The sequence below is a fragment of the Scardinius erythrophthalmus genome (assembly GCF_964197995.2).
Source record: "Scardinius erythrophthalmus genome assembly, chromosome: 17".
In the NCBI taxonomy this organism is placed as follows: domain Eukaryota; kingdom Metazoa; phylum Chordata; class Actinopteri; order Cypriniformes; family Leuciscidae; genus Scardinius; species Scardinius erythrophthalmus.
The window spans coordinates 8,686,905-8,700,843 of NC_138237.1; the positions used below are offsets into that span (position 1 = coordinate 8,686,905).

A 13,939-nucleotide genomic window follows, 5' to 3' on the forward strand; every position below is an offset into this window, starting at 1 on the left:
ACATTTATTTATTTAGCACTTTACAATACAGATTGTTTCAAAGCAGCTTCATTACAAAAAAAAAAGCCGCTGTGGAGTAAACAGTGATGTCATCGTCCAGCTTAGTTCAGTTCTTGTATAATAGTGTTAATGCAGGCAGATCAATATTATTGTTGAATATTAAATTAAATGTTAAGTTTAATGTCCCCACCTAAGCAAGCCAAGCCAATGGCAACAAAGGTGGAGAAAGGCGACAGTGGTGAGGAACCAAAACTCCATCAGGTGGCAGAATGGAGAAAAAAACCTTGGCTCAGTCGAGGGGCCAGTTCTCCTCTGGCCAATGAATGAACAGTGCATGATTATGATTCAGGCAGCATATTGGTCAGACTGGTTTGGAACAATCACAATATTATCCGGTTCCATCTGGTTGAAGATCGGAGTCACGACCGGTATGGAGACGGGCGGGTTTGTTGAGGATCAGTGCTGATGGCTGTCGTGTCGATGAGGCCTTCACAGGGGAGAGTCTAGTTGACACAATCTCTGTTGACACTTCAGGGATGCGTTGTAGTCATGTTCAGGCGCAGGTCCACATCTGATCTGGATACGGGCCGGATCCGGCTGACTACATCATGTGTTGTAGTCATGTTCAGGCGCAGGTCCACATCTGATCTGGATACGGGCCGGATCCGGCTGACTACATCATGTGTTGTAGTCATGTTCAGGCACAGGTCCACATCTGATCTGGATACGGGCCGGATCCGGCTGACTACATCATGTGTTGTAGTCATGTTCAGGCACAGGTCCACATCTGATCTGGATACGGGCCGGATCCGGCTGACTACATCATGTGTTGTAGTCATGTTCAGGCGCAGGTCCACATCTGATCTGGATACGGGCCGGATCCGGCTGACTACATCATGTGTTGTAGTCATGTTCAGGCGCAGGTCCACATCTGATCTGGATACGGGCCGGATCCGGCTGACTACATCATGTGTTGTAGTCATGTTCAGGCGCAGGTCTACATCTGATCTGGATACGGGCCGGATCCGGCTGACTACATCATGCGTTGTAGTCATGTTCAGGCGCAGGTCCACATCTGATCTGGATACGGGCCGGATCCGGCTGACTACATCATGCGTTGTGGTCGTGTCCAGGCGCAGGTCCACATCTGATCTGCATACGGGCCAGGCTGATTACAGTAAACCTCGGAATAAGCAGAAAGACTAACATTAGCGTAGACGCCATTCTTCTTATGATGTAACGAGTACATCGGGTGTTATAGGAAGTTTTCCCGGTTCCGGCTGGCCTAATCTATGCAGCCTAATAATCATTTAACTGATTTGAATAAGAGGAATGTATAATGTTCTATGTGTATGCCAGGTTAAAGAGATGCGTTTTTAGTCTAGATTTAAACTGACAGAGTGTGTCTGCTTCCCGGACAATGTTAGGAAGATTGTTCCAGAGTTTAGGTGCTAAATAGGAAAAGGATTTACCGCCTGCAGTCGGTTTTGATCTAGGTATTATTAACTGACCAGAGTTTTGAGATCGCAATAGACGTGAAGGACTATAATGCGTGAAGTGAAAAAAGAATTGACCTGTTGACCTTGTGACGCACATGGACTGTTTTCAGTTATTTTTTTGTAATATATTTAATAGTATACCATATCATTATGATTTAATGTCTATTAACAGAGTGGTTAAATGCATTTTAGCACTGGATATTCTGTTTAGTGTATGACTGTAATGTAAATTGTTTTTTTGGCTTGTTTTTCTTTTGCTCAATTTAAAAACTACGTCAGTGTAAGTTTGGGTTTGAATTTAAATGAGTTTTCGGATGAAGTGTGCATGTGAATCTTTCAGTTTTTTTAAATATTGACTGCTCTTTTATTATGTAAATAATGAAATGCGTTCATATAATATTAGCGACAGCGCACAGTTCTCTCTCCAGGCTGATTTTACACACTTTGTTTTGCACTGTTAGATGAATCTTGATGACTGTATATGAACATGTTTAAATAAAAATTAAATTTTATATCAAATAATGAACTATTAATAGAGTTTTCTTTTTTGTTATTTAGTTGTTTTATATATATATATATATATATATATATATATATATATATATATATATATATATATATATATATATATATATATATATATATATAGTGTGTTTGACAAATAACCAGGTCTCTTATGGGGTCATTTATTAATATTCTTGTAGCAAGTGATTCTTATGCGTTAGTTGAAATGGTAAGTGCTAGTTTGTTTTATAGATGTGATGTTTGCACAATCAATCTTTTTAGTGCATTCCTTTCATTTCAGGACAAGGGTAATCAAAAACACCCTCTTGTAAAAGATATCAGGAAGTGGCTTTATTTCTCTGCTCCTGCCATGGTTCCTCTTGAGCATCAGAACAAAAACGAAAAGGAAACAGGACGTGTTGAGGCTTTTATTTCTGAATAGACAGTCAAGTTTGGTTGTTGGAGTTCTTAAAAAGTGAAAATGCAGTCGTTATCTGTGGAGGAGCTTTCTTGTCCTGTGTGCATGGAGATCTTCAAATGTCCTGTTGTTCTGTCATGCAGTCATAGTTTCTGTAAAGAGTGTCTTCAACAGTTCTGGAGATCAAAGAAAACTCAAAAGTGTCCGGTCTGCAGGAGAAGATCCTCGAAATCTGAACCTCCTTGTAATCTTGTGTTAAAAAACGTGTGAGTCTTTCTTGAACGGTGAGGAGGTTTGTGATGTGCATGGTGAGAAACTCAAACTCTTCTGTCTGGAGGACAATCAGTCAGTGTGTTTAGTGTGCAGAGATTCAGAAAAACATGCTCATCACCGATTCGGGCCAATCAATGAAGTTCTTCCATCTTACAAGGTAAGAAAAAAGATCTTGTTTCAAATGCAGAACAATACTTTGCTATACAAACCGTAATAAAGCAATCCTAAATTAAAAATCAAAATCTGATTGCACTAAAAAAAGTGTTTTTAGTTAATTTACATTTAGTTTACAGCCATGGCCAAAAGTATTGGCAGTGACATTTGTTTGCTTCTTTAGTTGTTGTGATGTTAATTCACTTTGATTCTAGAGTAATGTGAAGAGTAATCAGATGCATTTTAAATAAATTCATTGGCCAATTCTAGTCAGGTGAAATGATTAATTCTGATTGGATTATAATTGCAGACTAATTGCCACAGGGAAGAAGTGCTTCCAGTCATTGGGTTTTTGTGTTAGAAAAATCCCAACAGGAATCTTTGTTCATATTCCTTAAGGATATTTTGGACGAGGGATAAAGGCGTTCACTTCACACCAAAGATATAGTTCTAAAAATCGTTCTTAATATTAAAGAATAGCAGAGTTCACACCACCGCTATAACGATAATGGCACAGAGAAACGATATCGTTGGAATCATCATGATGAACGATAAAATCATTGACAATCAGAATCCATAATAGGCTACTGTAACGAGCGCGTGCATTTAAACACGCACGCGCTTGGATTAAACGGAACGATATCGATAGTTAACTTTATAGTTATTGTTCTCTGTGTGAACGGGCCTTAACACACAGTTGGACTGACAAATGTTCTCATTGTTAAATTCTAGGAGGAACTTGGTCTCGCACTGAAGTCCTTACATGAAAAGCTCAAACACTTAGAGGAAGGTAAAGGAGAGGAAGCGGTTCAACACATCCAAGTGAAGATACAGTGTCAATCATACACTTTCAGAAAATAAAGTACATAATTGTACCTTTAGGGGTACAATGGCTTGTCACTGGGGCTGTCCCCTTAAGGGTACAATATTGTACCTTGACCTTTAAAAGAAACGGTACATATATGTACCTCTAAATGCCTTTTGACCCTCAAAAAGGTACATATATGTACCTTGAGGTCCAATAATAATCCCTATGGGGTACGTTGGTGTAGATTGAACCTTGGAGGACAGAAATGGACTCCTAATGTACCCCAATTTCTGACAGTGTACCTTCCGCATATTCAACACAAAACTGAACTGACTTTTATTTCTCTGTCTTAATATGAGACTCAAGCTCAGTACACAAGGCATCAGATTAATGAGGAGTTTAAGAAGCTCCAACAGTTTCTCATTGAGGAAGAAGAGGCTAAAATCACTGCACTGAGGGAGGAAGAGGAGCAGAAGATTCAGATGATGAAGCAGAACCTGGAGGAGATGAACAAACAGATCTCAGCTCTTTCAGACACAATACAAGACATCGAGGAGGAAATGAAAGCCAAGGGTGTCTTGTTTCTAAATGTGAGAACTGGTTTTGTCTGATGTTTTTGTGCTAATCAGCAGATTCATTTTACATTCATTTATAAAAAGGCTGTTTTTATGGCAGGTGGGGTCAAGATTTGACAGGTTATAGCATGACAGTGTATTCGTACAGTAGCTGTGTATTCTGGCCAGAAGAATGCACAAATATCACCAATATTCTTTTATATTATAGGCTAGTAAATGTTTTTGCAATGACAGATTCTTTTTTGGAGGATTTTAACCGTTTGAAATGAAGTCTGCTGTCTTTTTGACATCACAATTTGAGACAGTGAGTCACATGACAATTACAGCTTGGTGTATTACAGGATATGGCAGATTTCAAATCGCAAGCTTTGGTTCTCAGACCTTCTTGACCCAACTTTTACAAACATAATGGCTATTTGAAGGAAAAATGGTGTTTGTTTTATTTATAGTATTTTAACAATATTTGAAGGATTTTTTTTTTTGTACATTTAAATTTACATTAGTTATATTACTTTACTTTAATATATTAATCATAAAATGTTTTTACATAAGGGGTGTCAAACTCAGTTCCGGGAGGGCCACAATCCTGCAGAATTTAGCTTCAACCTTTTAGTTTGCACGGAGATGATAACGGTAACGTTTTCAAAAACATCCGCTGCGTCCGAAATACATACTGTCTGATTTTGAACTTACTTAGCGACCATTAAAAAGGTATGTTTTATATAGTACGAACGTGGGCAGTATGAATGAAATTCGTATGTCCTATGAAAGCCCGTCTAAATCGGTCCAAGGCGGTAGGCCTACAGATTGAACGGGTGAAGGGCTCGGCACACTGTCTGTGTTTTACGCAACACAACAAGATTAAATGCAATACATTTTCTCATATGTATTACCTCATTATTTCATCTGACTCCATATAGCCTACATGAAAAAGGTTTTAATGATATCTGAGCATCATTAAATGTGAGCGAATGTTTGATTATTCTTTTTAACTCTTCACTTAGCCTATATTTTACCCGTTCATATTAGGAAACTATGTTGCTTTGAGGTCCTCACGCCTTCTGTTTAACATGGGTCTCACGAGCTAGCTCGTCAGTTTTGGGTCACGAAACAGAGGTAATTGCTATATACCTGAGATGGTCACATTTACGTTTACACAATCAAAGCTACTTTATATTGCCCCCATGACTGCTTGAATTTAAAGTAACGTTTACTTCAGAGGTATGGCCACTAGGCTAGCCTACTACAGATTTAAGTCAATCAACTTTACTTCTCTTATAGTCAAATAGCTTTGGATTGGCCATGCCGTGGTTTTCCACGTACACTTAGGCTATCTAAAGTAACATTAAATTAAAACAGAGGTAGGCTAAGACACACCCAGATTTAGGTTGGTCAAGCAGCATTTTTGCTGCCCTAAACAGAAATTCACTTCTTGTCTTTGCTAAACACGTACACTTGAATTAGTGCCAAATATTAGTCATCACTAATCTTTGGAGGAACCCTAAAATTGGGAGGTGATCAACTCAAGTGTGATTGTGTCTCGAATGTTGATGTTAAAGGAAGAGTGTTCAAATAAATTTTCTAGTTAATTAAGCTAATTTCCTTTGTTTTCTCGAGTAGCCCTCTCTTCCAGTTTCTCCAGTCTTACAGCCATAGCTGCATCCGCCATGTTGTTATTGTCACGTGACCACTCTGTCAGGAACACACTGTTGGGATGTGGAGGTTGGGGGCAATACACAATGGACTCTTGAAATTACAACAGCATCAAACCAAAGAAAGGGATTTACTGTCTTTGACAAAGATGTCTGGTGTGTGTGGTACAAAAATAAAGAATATTTCCCACATTACCAGGAGCAAGCCTACACTCCCTTCAGTGTTAAAGAGAGGCTTCAGAGTGTGAGAGTTCTGCTGGACTGGGTTCTGGGAAAAGTGTCATTTCCTGATCCTCTGACTGACACTTGTCTGTGCTCATTCACAACAACCTTTACTGAGAGAATCTTTCCATTCTTCTCTAGTGTTTGTCTCATTTCTGGTCTGAGGATTCTGCCAGTGGAAATATTTGTAACAGACAAGCACAGTTATATATGATCCTCCTGTATATCAATTCAAGTTTACCTGAAATATCTACAAAATTCACAGGTCATTCATTTTCAATGATTTAGCCTACATTAAAAAATGCATTATAAAGACTTGGATGTTTTTTTGTAATTAATTGCTTCTTTGCTTATTATAATAAATAAAGGATTCATTTAAATATTATAATTTTTATTATATTATATGTTTATATTATAATAAATATTTTATATTATAATATATCAAAGTGAATTTTAATTCAGAGCTTGAAACATATTCATCTTTGAAGAGTTGTATTAAATTCTCCTTTTCTGATTTATTAATAACATTTTTAAATAACTTATTTAATCTAGTCAAAACTGGATGCAACATCACTGAACAGAAACGGGTTTTCAGTCTTTTAGATGCCCCTAATCTTTTCATCTAACACCCAAATTATACTCTGAATAAATTAATATTATAAATATGTGTGAAATATTATTTAGAAAATATTTAGGTTTTTTTTTTCATTACGTTATTACTTTTTGTTAGATGTATTATTTATAGGAATGCACCAATATGACAATTTTGACGATACAATAACCGATAATTCTTAGTATTTGAAAGCAGATAACCAAGATATTGGCTGATAAATCTAAATCCAAATTTTTATATCATTTTTGAGAGCCTGATTACAAAAACAAAAGTCTCTCTATTCTCGTGACAATTTTATGTAGCCTATGACAGACTTGCGCTATATTTTGCACATGTATTTTCCTTTTTTGAAATGATTCTAATCATATTTCAAGCAATCTGAAGTGTCTCAGCTGAAGGAAATAATAAATTATTTGTCAGCTTTAATATATCGGCCAAATATTCTTTAATTGACAGATATACTGATATGGTTGGTGCCCGATATATCGTGCTTCCCTAATTATTTATGTAAAGGCTATATTTACTGTAAAGGCTATATTTAAATCTTATTTTATTACGATCTTATTATGTATTTATCTTTGCATTTTTACACTGTTTTTTCCCCTAAACTTTTGAAAACCCCTGGACCAGAATACAGTGCGGAACGTTCATCTACATCCAGTTCCTGCACGGGTCGTATTGTTGAAACACAGACGACAGAAAGTTCCATCAGCATGGTTGTCTCATGGTATAGTTGTGGCTCGCTCTTATAGTCATATTTGTGTTTAACGCTTTTAAGTTAATATATTCTCAAAGAGTTATATATATATTTTCCATATGTGTTTACTATTGTCCGCGCTAACATGCCTGTCGTATATCTGCGTTAATGATAGAAAGCTACGAAATAACATGTGAACAGATAGTGATGTTTATTAGAGCCAGTACGTGCTCAATATAATAACAGAAAAGCTGAACGACACCCTAGTGTTTTATCACTCAGGGTACCTAGATCAAACCTAACTATGTCTAAAGTTAAGCCGAATAAACATGCTGTTAGTGTTCAGACTAATGGTCAAGCAAAGCATACTAAGAAGAAAAAGAAACCTGATAAGAAAAAGATGTTCTTCTACCACACGAAACCTATTGCAAAGGAGGAAAAAACAAAACTAAAAACTGTGAAGCCGAACATTATGCCACCAACAGAAGTTCAAGAATATTCCTGCAACTGGAAGAAGTTATTGCAGGTAAGAGTATTTTTTTTTTTTTACCATGGTAAAATTTTATTGAATTCCTGTACGACAATATGCACTAGCAATTCTGATTGAGAAATGCATCTTATGTCTGTTTTAACCTCTGTGTGTGTGTGTGTGTGTGTGTGTGTGTGTGTGTGTGTGTGTGTGTGTGTGTGTGTGTGTGTAGAATCTCGCTGCAAATCCTGAAAAGAAGGATGAAGGCACAAAACAGACGAAAGATGCAAGCGTTAAAGGAAATCAGAAGACACAGTCAGCTTCCAAAGACTCTCGTAAGCCGGATAAACTCTTCAAAAGACCCACACAGACTGTCAAACCGGCTTCTGAGAGTTCTGGAAGAGCAGAGAAAGATGGAGATCAACAGAATGGAAAAGACCCTGCTGGACACAAACAATTCAAAGCAGAGAAGAGGAAAACAAAGGATGAAAAAGAGAAACCAACGAGCAAAAAGAAGAAAGTCGAGGAGGTGGAAAAGAAACCCACCGCAGAGTATGTGTGCATTTTAAAACAAGTTGGCTCGCTTTTTTGTATTGCCTTTTCCCCTATCGCATAGTTTAGCAATCATCATGAATTGGGTATCATTTGAAAGCTTAAACTCTCAAAATTCATCCTGTGAAAACACTTTCAAAATTGAACATTGCTCTACCATGAAAACAATACTTTAAAACCTGTTTTAACAGGTTTTTCAAATAGGTTGCACAATTTTTTTTATCAAATCTTTTTCTAATCTTGGCAAAACACATCGTTGGAAAGGTCTAAGGGTCAAGGATTCAGCCACTGAGATAGAAGTAATATTGTGACCGAAATGTATTAATTTGTGACAGGAGAACGCATTAAAACATTCAGTGGAATGTGGCTATTATTGGTACAGCACCTAAACAAAACCTCATAAGTTTGTGTGATATCAAATTTAAAATTGGAACACAACTTTGTTAGACGTGCGGCTTTGATTTATAACAATTTTAGAGTCCAAAATGTTTGTGAAATATATATTTTGTATAAAATATATATGTTTAGTACAGTACATTTGTTAAACCTCTATGCTTTCAAAATGTCGTCTTTAAAAAAAGACCAACCTTAAAAGGTTAGTTCACACAAAAATGAAAAATATCCCATATTTACTCACCCTGAAGCCATCCTTGGAGTATATGACTTTCTTTTTTCTGCCAAACACACTCAGAGTTATATTAAAAATATCCTGGCTCTTCCAAACTTTATAATGGGAATGAATAGAGCCTGAGCCTTTTTGATATACGTCGGGTCAGAGGTCACTCTTCGGCCGGAACTCGACACGCCTACAGCCGCTACCGGAATCCAGTGATTATAGTTTATAAAGTTATAAATATGGATATTTTTTTATTTATATATATTTTTTCCACATTGCTTCAGAAGGCCTCTTTATTACCCCCTGAGGTCGTATGGAGCACTTTTATGATGGATGGATGCACTTTTGTGGTCTTCAAAAATTGGTACCATTCACTCCTATTATAAAACTTGGATAAGCCAGGCTATTTTTTTTTAGCTATAACTCCGATTGTATTCGTCTGAAAGAAGAAAGTCATATACGCCTAGGATGGCTTCATGGTGAGTAAATTATGTGATAATTTTCATTTTTGGGTGAACTATCCCTTTAAGGTTGGTCTTTTTTTAAAGAAGACATTTTGAAAGCATAGAGGTTTAGCAAATGTACTGTACTAAACATCTATATTTTATACAAAACATCTATTTTACAAAAGAATTTGGACTCTAAACAAAAGCATTTCTGTATTCCAATGCATTCATGAATTACAACCATTCAGTGCATTTTCATGTCTATGCTGGAAAAGGGGTTAATGCTGCTTCATTTTAAATGACGGTCCTCTTTTAACACTGTTTCCTCTCAGGTCTGATATCTGGTTTGATGACGTGGACCCCGATGACATCGAGTCTGCCGTGGGGACCGAGGCCGCAGACATCGTACGAAAGCGGAACGGGATTCTGAAGTGCAATGCAAAAACCACGGAGGAATCACTGGTGAAAGAGCACGCGTTTGAGGGGTGAGCGAGCGCCTGCGGCTGTCAGTGTAAGTCCTGGCGGCAGGAAGTGATGTCAGCTAACCGCTGTTGTTGTGATTTCAGATTGACCCGTGCCGTTGCTATGGACTGTGAGATGGTGGGGGTCGGATGTGACGGGGAGGACAGCATTCTAGCGCGCGTCTCGATCGTCAACCACTTTGGGAAGTGCATCTACGATAAATACGTCAAACCCACGGAAAAGGTTACGGACTACCGGACGGCCGTTAGCGGCATCAGACGGGCGGACATTGAAAATGGTCAGGACCCCTCCTAATAGAAATAACTGCATGGATTTGCTCTATTGCATTTGAAAAGTACTATATGTGACCCTGGACCACAAAACCAGTCACATGGGTCACAATTTTGAAATTGAGATTTATACATCATATGAAAGCTGAATAAATTAGCTTTCCATTGATGGTTTGTAGAGATACAACTATGAAAATCTGGATGCAACAAAAATCAAAACATTGAGAAAATTGCCTTTAAGTTGTCCATTTATGTTCGCAATTGTGCTGCATTCACTCACAAAAATAAATGTTTTATATATTTACGGTAGGACATTTTAGGAACGTGATCTTTACTTAATATCCTCATGATTTTTGGCATAAAAGAAAAATCAATAATTTTGACCCATACAATGTATTGTTGGCTATTGCCACAAATATACCTGTGTGACTTGTGACAGTTTTTTTGGTCCAAGGTCCACATATGTTTGGTTAAATAGCTGTTTGTATGGGATAAGAATGGATTAAGAAACGAAAAAAGTAATTTTCGAAATTGTGACTTTCTCAGAATTGCAAGTTTGTAGCAGTTCTGACTGTATCTCTCAATTCTGAATTTATATATCGCAATTTTGAGCTAACATTACACAATTTTGACTTTTTTCTCAATTGCAATAGTGTAATGCAGTTCTGGTGGTGTTTCTTGTCATTTTTGAATTTAGATTCACAATTTTGTTATAAAATCGCACAATTTTGAATTTATATCACAAATCATTTTCTCAGAATTGCAAGTTAAAATCGCATAATTCTGACTGTATTACTCATAATTCCAAGTTTATATTTATTTCCTCAGAATTCTGAGTTTACATTAAAAATTCTTAATGTTTCATGAACTAAAAGCATTTTAGTCCATGAAATTAGGCGGGTTACCAGTTGATTTGTGAATTAGGCATTCAATATTAAATTAATAATAAATTTTGAATCTGCTATTTAATACATTTTGTGAATGTAATAATTTAATATAATATAATACAAATTGGAATGTGCCAAAACATTTCTTTAACAAAATATGCATTATGTGATACAGACAGACATTTCATCCACGAAATTAGGCTTCAATATATTTGAGATTATTTATTGTGTTTTGATTGTTCTTTATGTGATTGACAGGTGAGGACATCAAGACGGTCCAGGAGGAAGTGGCTCAGATTCTGGAAGGAAGAATTTTAGTGGGACACGCCATTCACAATGACTTAAAGGTACAGTACACTCAACAGAAAGGCTGATGTCATGCTCATATGATTCCTGCATGCTTTTGCTGAAATATTTGACAAGCTATAAAAAAAACAACACCATAAAACTAGTCCATATGACTTGCCATATGGGCCATTCTACAGAATTGGTTCAAAGTCAGAGTTGGAAACGTCTTGAATTTATTTATTTTTTTCACAAATTTTGTATGTATGCAAATTGTATAATATCCAAGGTACATGTTTCTAGTAATTGTGCAGTTAATTATCATATTGTATTTTCAGAAAAATATAATAAATAATTGAATAAGAAGGCTTATATTGGCCTATTAATATTTTGTTTACATCTACCATGTAAATTTAAAAAATATATATAACAGCATATTGGTTTGAAATGGCATGAGGGTGAATAAATAATGATATTTTTGGTGAGCTATTCCTTTAACCAGTGTATGATTTATTTGTATCACTTTTGTCTTGTTTATAGATTTTGTTGTTGGGTCATCCCAAGAAAATGATCAGAGACACACAGAAATACAAACCATTTAGGCAGAAAGTAAAGGTATGAATCTTAAATTAATATATACTTTAAGTGCAATTACTGACTTCAAGTTATGTTAATTTGTAATGTCTCCCCTCCTATCCTCTTCCTCAGTCCGGATGTCCTGCATTGCGGGTTTTATGTAAAGAGATTCTCAATGTTCAAGTCCAGCAGGGCGAACACTCATCCGTAAGTGAAAACACTCTTCTCCATTATTTCAGATTTCTTGACTTAACTTTTTCACATATTATCTAAGTTAGGAGTTAAAGTCAGTTTAGGCCGTCACGAGCACTAACGTTCACAAGTTTAGGGGTCGTAAGATTTCTTAAATGTTTCTATAAGAAGTCTCTTCTGCTCATCAAGCCTGCTGTGTTTATTTGATCAAAAATACAGTAATAATCTCAAATAACTGAAGATATTTTATAATGTCATTTATTCCTGTGATCAAAGCTGGATTTCCAGCATCATTACTCCAGTCTTCAGTGTCACATGATCCTTCAGAAATCATTCTAATATGATGATTTGCTGCTCAAGAAACATTTCTGATTATCATCAGTGTTGAAAACAGTTGTGCTGCTAAATATTTTTGTGGAAACAGTGATCAAAAAAATTGAAATAGAAATCTTTTGTAACATTATAAATGCCTTTTACTGTCACTTTTGATCAATTTAATGCATTCTTGCTGAACAAACGTATTCACAAAAAATCTTACTGACCTCAAAACTTGTCATCAGTAACTGTCAGCCAGAATCCCCTAAGATACAATTGTTACAAAGTGTTTTGTGATCTTAAGGTACAGCTGGTGGTTTGGTTGTGTTTTTAACCCTGCTGTGTGTGTCCTGTCGGCTGAACTCGCAGGTTCAGGACGCTCAGGCCACCATGAGGTTGTACACTATGGTGAAGAAGCAGTGGGAGGCGGAGCTTAAAGCCACGCGGGCGGGGAAATATAAGAAGAGTCCACGAAAACCCAAAGCTCCTACAGACCACAGCAAATGAACTCAGATCCAACAGTAAAAACTCTTCACGGTCGTCGCAAATCTCAACAGACTGAAACGGTACATCGATCGGTGACAGCGTTGTTCTGGAGTTACACAATCTCTTCAGTAATGTAATGATGAACCGTTTAATTATCTGTCTCTCTGCTGTTTAACTGTTTCTTGATTTCAAGTCTGAACCTCTTATTTGAGGAATCAGACTGTTCAGATTATCAGGTTATAAGTGTGACTGTACTATCAAGCCCTTTTTATACCAAGTAATGTAGTTTTTCATTTCAGTTTTCAGTTTGAACTCCTATTAAAGTCCTGCAACCGGATGTGATGTGATGTGCTGATGTATTCTGTGAAATCTCGTGCTGGGGTGTTCAAACAGTCAGATTTACTTCGAAAACATTATTGAATATATCTATTATAATGACATTAAACTTGCTGGTTGGTAGTCTTACAAGTAATACTTACACTGATGGTCAAAAGTTTGTAATAAGTCTTTTTATGTTTTGAAATAAGTGAAAAATTCAGGAAAAAGAGTTACATTGTGCAATATTATTACAATTTAAAATAACTTTTCTATTTGAATATTCCTGTGATCAAAGCTGTATTTCCAGCATCATTACTCCAGTCTTCAGTGTCACATGATCCTTCAGAAATCATTCTAATATGATGATTTGATGCTCAATTATTATTGGTGCTCTGTTACTAATTCTTATTGTTACCAATTTTGTTGCTTAATTTTTATGGTAGTGTATCATTAATTCCACAAAAATGTTACCATTGTTGGGGGAGGTTACTTTTAAAAGTAATGCATTACAATATTGGGTTACTCCCTAAAAAAAAGTAATGCTTGCAAAACATTACTTTTGTGTTACTTTTTTTTCACCTGGTCTGGGCTCTAATAATGAAAAGTTAATAATCTGGAGAAAACTCCTGCA

General features: G+C 36.4%; 2 protein-coding genes across 2 annotated transcripts; both read left to right on the forward strand.

The window, feature by feature from the left end:
* Positions 1-2,484: 2,484 nt before the first annotated feature.
* Positions 2,485-4,266, forward strand: LOC308706030 (nuclear factor 7, ovary-like; the record flags this gene model as incomplete). The annotated part of the gene is made up of 4 exons (XM_081391418.1): positions 2,485-2,628; positions 2,714-2,851; positions 3,580-3,669; positions 4,015-4,266. The coding sequence occupies 4 exons, from the start codon at positions 2,485-2,487 to the stop codon at positions 4,264-4,266; spliced, it is 624 nt and encodes a 207-aa protein (XP_081247544.1).
* Positions 4,267-7,355: 3,089 nt separating this feature from the next.
* On the forward strand, positions 7,356-13,327 carry rexo4 (REX4 homolog, 3'-5' exonuclease). Its single transcript, XM_081391258.1, has 8 exons — positions 7,356-7,940; positions 8,116-8,435; positions 9,830-9,982; positions 10,064-10,257; positions 11,395-11,483; positions 11,962-12,036; positions 12,130-12,204; positions 12,874-13,327. The coding sequence occupies exons 1-8, from the start codon at positions 7,719-7,721 to the stop codon at positions 13,009-13,011; spliced, it is 1,266 nt and encodes a 421-aa protein (XP_081247384.1). The 5' UTR covers positions 7,356-7,718; the 3' UTR covers positions 13,012-13,327.
* Positions 13,328-13,939: the final 612 nt, after the last annotated feature.